Source organism: Vigna angularis, chromosome 3 (assembly GCF_016808095.1).
Source record: "Vigna angularis cultivar LongXiaoDou No.4 chromosome 3, ASM1680809v1, whole genome shotgun sequence".
NCBI lineage: Eukaryota > Viridiplantae > Streptophyta > Magnoliopsida > Fabales > Fabaceae > Vigna > Vigna angularis.
Window position 1 is genome coordinate 35,409,415 of NC_068972.1, and position 10,450 is coordinate 35,419,864.

A 10,450-nucleotide genomic window follows, 5' to 3' on the forward strand; every position below is an offset into this window, starting at 1 on the left:
ATAAATAATTAATTTTTATTTCAAAAGGTTCATTACATTTTCTTTAAGGGTGTCTTAATTTGAAACTACTTGTTTTGAGTATTTAGGGAGGAGAATTTCTCCATTTATGGGATTCTTATATGTTGTTTTTAATGGATCTTATATATTAGATTTAACAAAACTGATATTAATACGTTAGTACTTTCAAATTACAGAAAGAATAATACTTTATTACAATTTTTGTCAAGATATGATTTTAAAATTGTGAGGACAAGATTCAATTATTAATATTTTTAGTTTTAAAATGTATTTACTTGATAACAAAAAGGACAAGATTATTTATACTTGTATTAGCGTAAAGATAGGTGTTGTGTAACACCCCGAATGTTTGGCGCTACATGGACTAAATTTTTTCGTAAAAAAATAAATGTAGAAATTTTGAAATTTTAAACTTCAACATAGACAGAAAATAGTACATTATTTATTACAATCGATTCTTTCGAAAATAAAATGTCCACATAGTCAGGATCGAAATAAATTTTTAAAACACTAAAATCACAATCCCAAGTCTTCTATCCCATCTCTCTTTCGACCTTTATGCATGTTCAAAAGCGTCAGCCATCGCATCTGTAATAACACCTGCTCCCGTATAACATCACGCATTATACGATCGCATTCACATACACACACAAGCAAGGGTGAGCTAACAATTCAATACAATAACCATACCCCGATACCAAACCATACTATACTCACTTTACTAGATCAAATTACATAAACAAATATGAGTTACACAATATATATCAAACACCAAATCAGAATGCATACACCAATATGCATCATGCATACACCAATATGCATCATGCATACACCAATATGCATCAAACACCAAATCAGAATGCATACACCAATATGCATCACGTCCATCCATCCCAAAAGTCATACAAATTGACTATATCGCATACATTCACATATTTTCCACATAAATCACATCATTATAATTCACAATCATGTTCAGATGCATAAATTCAAATCTAATAAAATCCAATTATTTCAGAAATCATACAAACTGAATATATTCCAACAAGATATATTACACAATAATTTAACAGTACATAATCTGTTCAATAGGATTTAAGTTAAAAACTTGTCGAGTAGACTTCCAGGAAAGAGAGGTGCGTCACAATGGACAACTTAAGTACCAAATCTTTCCTTAGCCAAAGCGTTCCTCAACTAGTTTTTAACAAATTTCTTATTTACAGATTTAAAACAACAGCATATAATATTAACACCGAAATTTAATATAGACATCAAAAAAATAGAAATTAAGCAATATTGAGATCCCTAAGAAGATACGAAATTAATATCTATAAATCTGTAACTCCGATTTCAAATCTGAATGGTCACAATAATTCACTATTTGTTATAAATTACTTATTAAAGTTTCAGGTTGATCCAACGGTTAACTAGATAGATATTGAGGTTTTACCGAGGTAACTCAGGTGCAGAATTTTAAGTGGTTTTTGGTTATACTAAAAATGCGGAACTAATCTCCCTAAGCACAGACATTTAATTACAAATCTGAACGGTCAAAATGACTTAATATGTCTTATGAATTACATTCTAAATTTTGGGCTCAATCTAACGGTAAATGAATTATATATGAAATTTTTATCATGATAACTTAAGAACAGAAATATAGTGTTCATCAGATTTTTCAAAACGTAAAAATTGTTTTCTCCAAACATAGACTTTCAATTTAAAATCCGATCGGTCAAAGTGTATTAATATATCTTAGGAATCATATATAAAATTTTCAAGTTGATCTAACGGTCAAATAAGTCATAATATATATTTTACCGAGATGCTTCAGTAACAGATCTACAGGGGTAATTAATTTACTCAAAACATGCAGGATTTATTTCTCTAAGTACAGACTTCTAATTATAAATCCAAACGGTCAAAGTGAAGAAATAGGTCTTAGGATTCATATATTAAAATTTTAGTTAAATCCAACGGTCAAAATAATTAAAAGAAAAGTTTTACCATACTAACTCAAAAATAAGAAAATTATAATCATGAAAACTAAATTTATATAAGTGAATAAATAACTACCATTACCAAAATTTTAACATACTCATAACTCATATATTCATTATCATAACATGGATAAAAATCATATACAAGAAGGATTAGCTCCCCTTACCTCTATTCCAGACTTAATTTCCTGCTCCGAATCTGTTTCCCCGAAACCCTTCAGAACTTCTACTCTTCTTGCAACTAAAAATTTCTCCCTAACTCTTTTTTTTTTATTTCCAAAGCTCTCACTTGATTCCTCTTCTCTTGGTGCCTAATACCCTTTCCTCCCATGGCTATTTATAGTAAAAAAAAATTTTACTATTCATTAATATTTTAATATTATTTAAAAATAATATTTTAATCATTTGCTCACCAAATCTGATCCTAGTTTCTACCTACTAATTTCTTCCATGCTAAGGAATCTTAATGCTGAAAATTTATATATATATATATATATATATATATATATATATATATATTTTTTACTATTTACTATTTACTTTTTACTATTCAATTTAAAAAAAATTTACTAAATAAGTTACCAAAAATTTGAACCTCTCCTTCTAAAATTACTATAATTTTATATCCAAAATTTACATTTTTCTATCCACTAAAATTATTATTACTAATAAAATGCTGAAAATTACTAAAATATATATTTATGTATATATATATATATATATTTTTTTTTGGGTCTTACATGTTGTATGTTTGTTTGTATTTTTCAAATATTTGTAAGTTATATAAGAGAAAAACAATAACAAATAAAAATGAGAAAAAGAAAAAAGAAAAATTATAATAGTTGTATACAAAATATTTTAAAATAGCGGTTATTTCTAACAAATAAATTAATAATGATATTTTAAAAAAATTATAGAACAATTATATTATAAAAGGATAAAATAGAAATAAAAATTGTACACAAAATTAAGTATCTCTTTATATATAGGTATAAAATATAGGTATAAATTATATGTTTTAATTTTGAAAAAAAAAATTGTCATTAACACACAAAACGCATTGGTCACCGTATAAGTTCAAGTGAGTAACACTAATGTTAAAAATGACCATTAACATTTTTATAATTTTTAACACAAAATTAACGTTGATCTCTGTGTCACAAGTTTTCCCAACAACTCTGGAAACAAGCTAGAAAGGTGATTTTTACTTTCTTTAACTTACATTCTAGTAGTTATCATGTATAAGAAATGTTTTTATTTCGATATGAACCAATGGTTTTCCTACTTAGTGGGTTTTCAGGCCTCCATTATCACTCTCCTTTCACAGCTCAACGAGGCTCCTAAGTCGAAGTTGTTTTCGCTATTCTTAGTGTTTTTTGCTCAACACTCGGTTCTCAACTTTGGTTTTTGATATAAGGTTAGTTTTCCATAAAAAAAATATTGTATTTTGGGTATATGTTGATTGCATGACATTCATTGGTTATATGTTAGATTGCATTTTGGATGAAAATACTTTCTATTAATAGATTTTAGCATATTAGAAACTTTTTAAATTGTTTTAGTAAAGTTTTTGGCATTTTGTGGTGTTTTTTAGTAGATAAAAAGTAATTTAGATGTTTGATTAATTATTAGGTTCATTAGTTTGTTTTAAGATTTAGGGAACTGATTAAATCATATTTTTAATTGTAATTATAATTATAATTTTATATTTTATAAATTTTAGATTTATTAGATTTTTTTATTATTAAAAATTCAAGTTAAATATTGAGTGAATCTTAGTTTTCGTTTGAGATTTAGTATATATGACTAAACTTTTAATTATTTGTATTAAATCTTGAATTGTCTGATTAGACAATTTGAAAAAATTATTTTGTATAATTCGTTATAACGTGTACATTGAAGTTTATGCATAAATTTGATAAAATTTTGGTTTAAACCATTTTGTGTTTTTCTCTAAAATGCATACTTGATTGTGGTAATGAGTGATCACATTTCATATACTTTGATGACCGATGCAAAATGCTGCTGAAATTGTATCAAATTTGTGATTTTAGAGTTCTTAGTGTACGTGTTAGTGAATTGTGAAAAATATTTTTTCTGAATGGATATTGTTTGACCTTGTGAGAGTTAAAAATTTGATGATGATGGAGTTTGTTACAAATGTAGTCTGAATCGAGGTTGGATGAATGAACATCGCATAAGTGAAGAGTATGAAAAGAAAGTTTTAGAGTTCTTGAAATATGCTCAAGAACACACAATATCGGTGAACGAGACATATTTTTGTCCATGTATTTGTTGTTTAAATCAAATACGTCAGAATTTGGACAAAATGCGTGATCGTTTGTTCATCAGTAATATAGTTAAGAGTTATACAATTTGGCCTTAGTATGAAAAAGTATTACACAAGCCTACGACGTCACGAGCAACAGAATATGTAGACGAATGGATGAGTGATCATTTAGAAGACATGATACATGATGTTGGTGAAGAAAATTTTGGAATAGCTCATTTATATGATTCGTTGAAGTCTGATTTCTAAGAAGAGTTGTACCCTAGATACACTAACTTTACACGATTGTCAGAAACTTTTAAGTTTTTCAATTTAAAAGCAAGAAATTGATGGCTGATAAAAACTTCACATAATTATTGCAGTTGTTGAAGGAGATGCTTCCATATAATAACATGTTACCTATTCGTAACTACAAGGCGAATAAAATTTTATGTTCAATGGGTTTAGAGTATAAAAAGATACATGCATACTCTAATGATTGTGTATTCAAAGACAAGTTTGTTTCATTGAAGGTGTGCCTAACATGTGGTTTATCCCAATTTAAAATAAAAAATTATGGAAGTAATGTTGATGAAGACATAAATGGTCCCCTTTCTAAGGTGGTGTGGTACTTGTCATAATACCATAGTTGAAACAATTGTTTACCATTAAAGAAGATGCGAAGAATCTAAAATGACACATCAATGGAAGAAATCCTTCGAAACTCTCCACAATAGTAGAAGATTAATGAACAATTTTTCGAATTTGATGTAGAGTCAAGAAACTTAAGACTTAGATTGCTAAAAATTACATGAATCCTTATGGAAAATTAAGTAGCAAACATAGTTCATGGACAATTTTGTTGATGATTAACAACTTGACTCTTTCGTTGTGCACGAAGAGAAAATATATCATGATGTTTATGATGATATGAGGACCTAGATAACTTGGAAATGACATTAATGTGTACTTGAATTCGTTGATCGATGATTTGAAATTGTTGTGAGAAGAAGGCGTCAGTGTGTTTGACTCATATTATCAAGAAATGTTTCGTATGCATGCAATGTTGTTTTACACCATAAATGATTTCCTAACATATGGTAACTTGAGTCAATATATTGTTAAAATGTCATTTTGCATGTCCCATTTTGTGAAAAAAAAAACACAAGTTATATTCAATTGAAGCATAGTCAGAAAACTGTGTATACAAGACATTGAAAATTCCTTCCTTGAAATCACCCTTATCGTAGAATGAAAAAAGAATTTAATAGATCTCCTTAAGATGAAGTTGTATCAAGACCCGTAATGGTGAAGAAGTATACAACTAAGTGAAAAACATTGACATTGTATTCAAAAAACACCAAAGAAGAAAACCACTGATAAAAACATTTGGAAGAAACAATCAATATTTTATAATCTTACATATTTGGGTAAACTTGATGTAAGACATTATATAAATGTGATGCACATTGGAAAAAATTTATGTGACAATGTAAGTGAGACTCTACTAAATGTAAAAGGAAAGACAAAAGATGAAGTAAAAATATAACAAGATTTGGCTTACATGGACATTCTTTCTAAGTTATATCCCCAATCAATTGGTAGATGCATTTACCCACTCCAACCTATCACACTTTTTCTAAGAAAGAAAAGCAAAGTTTTTGTTAGTGTTTAAGTACTGTGAAAGTTCCACACGGTTACTCTTCAAATAGTAGTAGTCTTGTTTCTATACAAGATTTAGAGTTAGTTTATTTAAGTCTCACAATTGTCATGTGCTATGTAACAATTTTTACCAATAGTTATTTGAGTCATCTACTTGTTAAAAGTGTTCTAACACATTTGAGTTTGTTCTTTAATGCCATATGTAATAAAGTTATCAACCTTCAAGTGTTACATGATTTGTAAAATGAGACAATCACATTATTGTGTCAATTGAAAATGTATTTTTTATCTCATTTTTTGATATTATGATTCATTTGATAATTCATTTAGTAAAGAAAATTTGATAAAATTTTATTATGTAAACTAGTTTTTTTAGATGGATATACTTAGAAAAATACATGAAGATCTTAAAAAGACATGTCAAAAATTAATATTAAATTAAAAAATTTAATTTAGTGTTAAAATTTATTAATTAAAAATACATTTAATCCTTGTTTCCAAATGTCAAAAAATAATTATAACAAATCTTATCATTATGGTTATAAAACATTAAACATGATTAATGATTAATTATTGATCACCTAAAATAAATAAATCTTTCAATACAATTGAACGATTTTTTATTCACAATTCAAACAAAATGAACTCAAGTTACTTGTATCTTCTCAATATAAGATAAAGAAGAAATTCAACCATTGCATTTCCAAAATTACCTCACTTAAACTAAAAAGAAAAAACTAAGTGAGATCTAATTAAAAAATTCAAATTAAATCAGAAATTTCCAAGTTAAAATAAAAAAATTAAATAACTAAATAAATTAAAAATATGGAAAAAAATTGAAAATGCCAACCAAATCTTAAAAAATATTATAATCAATATATAATAATGGTATGATCCAAGTTGCAAACAACGACATTATTAACTTGAATATTGTGTGGGACAGATTGTTGCGAGTAATATATGGACAAAAGTATATCCAAAAGAACATTTAATAAAATAAACAATGGGATTTATTGTTTTCAAATTAAAAAAGTAGGAATTTTAGAATAAGAGAGAAGTAAATAATAATAACAAATAATTAAATATTATTGATGAAGATGAAAATGTAATAAAAAGAGGTCGAAAATTGATTTTATTAATATTTTCATTTAATTCATTCTTCCTCGATCCGACAAATTTAATTACTCAGTTAATTCAATGATTTACATATTTGATTTAAACATGATTACATAGATTAGTTAAGGAAGTTTTAAATTATTTGGTGAAGTTTGTTAAGCAAACATCATTAAAATTGGATACTTAAAATTTAACTGATAATTCCTACTCTTAATTTATAAAGAGTGTTCCAATTGCAACTAAAATCATGAAATCCTGATTTTATTAGTTGAATAAATCAAACATTAATAATAAAAGAAAAAAAAACCAATTATATTAAAAAAATATATAGATTACATGAATCGTGTTTCTACCTCAATATATAACAACCCTCATTTAAGCTATCTGAGCAAATAAATTTGAGTGAGTAAATTCTTTTCAAGCAATTTAGCTTTATTTGAGAGAGAATAATTCTTTTTTCATGAAAAATTAATAACAGAATTACAAAATCATAATAAAATTAATAAAAAATAAATTTAAATAAAGGCAACTAAAATGATACTATAAAAGAATGGTAAGTGTTCAAATATAAATCAAAATTAGGATTAAACATTTGATACTTATCACTTTTTTGGGCTATCTACTTAAACTATCTGAGTTTGAAATAATAGCTTGAGCTGTTTTGAACAGAATCAATCCAAAAACTGAAATCTGCTTAAAACTGAACATTTTTTTATTGACTAAGATATCCTTTTTCAAAACAGAATAGTTTAATTTAATTTAATTTAAAGTTTTGATACTTCAAAATCAACTGAAACTAAATTAAACAATAAGCAAACCAAATTGAAATAAACTATTTAAACATAAAAAATTTAATTTGTGTAAATAAATTAACAAAAAAGTAATCTTGATTTCCTTTAAAAATATATAACGTTTCACTAAATTTTTAATTTATAAGCATATTAATATATTCAGTATATAAATAAAATGTATAAAAAATCTAAATTTAGAAAACCCAAAAAATTGATATTAACAAGTATAAAACAAATTTTCATTTTTTTTATTATACGTTTAAATTTTGTATCTTGATAAACCTTTAAACAAGTTTTATAAATCTGTTTTATCTTCTAAATATATAAATGATTATTAATATTTATTTTCCATATTTGAGAAAAAATTGTAAACTCTATCATTTTTTTTTCAAAGCATTACTATTCCTCAGTGCAGGTTCGGTGATTCATGTTGTCGGATTTCCTTTTACCTATGCCATGATGTTCATGGATAGTTTATCTCTAATTGGATTTATCATGTTGTCGGATTTCCTTTTACCTATGTCATGATGTTCATGGATAGCTTATCTCTAAATGGATTTCCTTTTCTAACTGGATTTTATTCCAAAGATGTGATATTAGAGCTCGCTTATACTAAGTATAGCATAAGTGGGAATTTTGCTTTCTGGTTGGGAAGTGTTTCTGTTCTTTTCACTTCTTATTACTCTTTTCGTTCACTTTTTCTAACATTTTTAGTACCAACTAATTCATTCGGGCGAGACATCTTACGATGTCATGATGCGCCCGTTCCTATGGCCATTCCTTTAATACTTCTGGCTCTGGGGAGTCTATTTGTAGGATACTTGGCCAAAGTCACTAGTGCAGAAAAGGCTTTTTACGTCCGATATTTTGGCCTTTTGACGTCCGGCGTACGCCGGACGTCTATGCGGTAGACGTCCCTCAGACGTCCGTCCTGCCACGACGGACGTTTATACGAACGCCCGCTCTTCCTGAGGACGGACGTCTATATGAACGTCCGCTCTGCCTGAGGATGGACGTTTATATAAACGTCCGCTGCATCAGGACGGACGTTTATAGAAACGTCCGTGGCCTGAGGACGGACGTTTATATAAACGTCCGCTGCATCAGGACGGACGTCCACATAAACGTCCGCTGCTGTCTGAAGACGGACGTCATCCTCGCTGAGTTATTTTGGTGTAGCGCTGGGGTGGGACGTCCGTATGTGCACAGACGGACGTCTATAGACGTCCGACTGTACACTAACAGACGTCTAGTGGGCGTTTTTTTTTTTAAAAATTTGTTTGTTTTCTCAATAGAACCACACCTGAAAAACAGAAAAATGTCCCAGAACAATTCTCCAATAACATAAATATGCGTTTTATATAAACAAAATTCTACTTAATGTTCAATCCACTACCAAACTATTAACATAAAAATAAAACTAAAACCAAACAATGTTCAATCAAGAAGAAATATAACTATTCCTAACTCCATATTTGTATAAGATAAGCGGTCCACTCCTGCCTTAGCTGGTTAATTGTGTCCTCTGCAATAGGCGATGTAGTCTTGAAGCGCTGCAAAATTCAAGAAAGATTCATTATTGTTTCATATATAGTTGAAGATGATTTTAATTTGTAATGTATTGAAGGTATACATCATTACCTCATTCCAGTCATCTGTAATGACAGCTCGAATGATGGTCTTAATCCAACACATCACATAGAAGCCACATTCCCATGAATCTACCTGCTGGTTACACTAAAATAACAAACTAAATAGTTAAAAATTTAGATCATTCAATAACATAAATGAATTAGAAACTATAAATGACTTACAACCTTTGGATACAAAATTTGAACCAATTGACCACGAGATTTACCAATAACTCTGTACAGATTGAAAACACAAAGTATAATTAATATGACTATTTTATCATAAAAGTTGAAGGTTAACATCAAATTGAAGTCATTTTTTGGAGAAACACTTACCCTTGAAGCATGGTTCTCAAGTCATTTTTCATCTTCCTGTGCAACGAACAAAACCATATAATTTTACATTGTTTGGGAATGATAACCATCAGCTGCCAGTGAGACCTATCACGAAGGACAAATAGTTATTCAACTAATTAAGGAAACTATAATAATAAACTGACCACATATAAAAACACATACCCGTCAATGTATGGCACAAGGTATATGTCTCTTTTGGACTCATCCATCCATGTTTGCAAATAATGTTGTCTGTTTTGAAGTGTGTTACCAGACGGTTGAATGGTCTGAGGTTCAACAAATCCGTACATGGAAGACCGACCTTGGTCTACAACGATTGTGTCCATGTACCTAAAACAACAAAGTTAAGTCGTTAGAAACTATATAAGAATGTAAATAAAAGTAATATCAAAGACCAAATTGACTAACTTACATGCACCACAACTGAATGATGGAAATATTCAACATCCTGTCTCCCTCAATCACCTCCAATGCATCAGAAAATGTGATATAAACTGGCACATGTGGGGGAAGACCAAATACCCTCAAATCCCAGTATAGTTCTAATGATGCTTTCTTCAATCTGGGTAATTTTGTCACTAACTTTGATATAGGATCATCCTCTGC

At 28.3% G+C, this 10,450-nt stretch overlaps 1 protein-coding gene and 1 long non-coding RNA gene across 2 annotated transcripts; both read right to left on the minus strand.

Moving 5' to 3' along the window:
• Positions 1-438: 438 nt before the first annotated feature.
• LOC128195995 (uncharacterized) lies at positions 439-2,318 on the minus strand. Its single transcript, XR_008248022.1, has 2 exons — positions 2,186-2,318; positions 439-618 (listed from the first exon to the last, which is right to left on the minus strand). It is a non-coding gene; the product is annotated as an uncharacterized LOC128195995 (long non-coding RNA).
• Positions 2,319-9,198: 6,880 nt separating this feature from the next.
• On the minus strand, positions 9,199-9,977 carry LOC128195717 (uncharacterized). Its single transcript, XM_052874042.1, has 4 exons — positions 9,824-9,977; positions 9,674-9,722; positions 9,498-9,593; positions 9,199-9,409 (listed from the first exon to the last, which is right to left on the minus strand). The coding sequence occupies exons 1-4, from the start codon at positions 9,910-9,912 to the stop codon at positions 9,320-9,322; spliced, it is 324 nt and encodes a 107-aa protein (XP_052730002.1). The 5' UTR covers positions 9,913-9,977; the 3' UTR covers positions 9,199-9,319.
• Positions 9,978-10,450: the final 473 nt, after the last annotated feature.

What these genes read in the sequence shown, in the direction of transcription:
- LOC128195717 (XM_052874042.1), bottom strand. Translation starts at nt 9,912, where the DNA reads ATGGTTATCATTCCCAAACAATGTAAAATTATATGGTTTTGTTCGTTG. An exon ending in TTCAAATTTTGTATCCAAAG is followed by an intron (nt 9,594 to 9,673) that starts GTTGTAAGTCAT and finishes TTGTTATTTTAG; the next exon opens with TGTAACCAGCAGGTAGATTC. An exon ending in TTACAGATGACTGGAATGAG is followed by an intron (nt 9,410 to 9,497) that starts GTAATGATGTAT and finishes TGAATTTTGCAG; the next exon opens with CGCTTCAAGACTACATCGCC.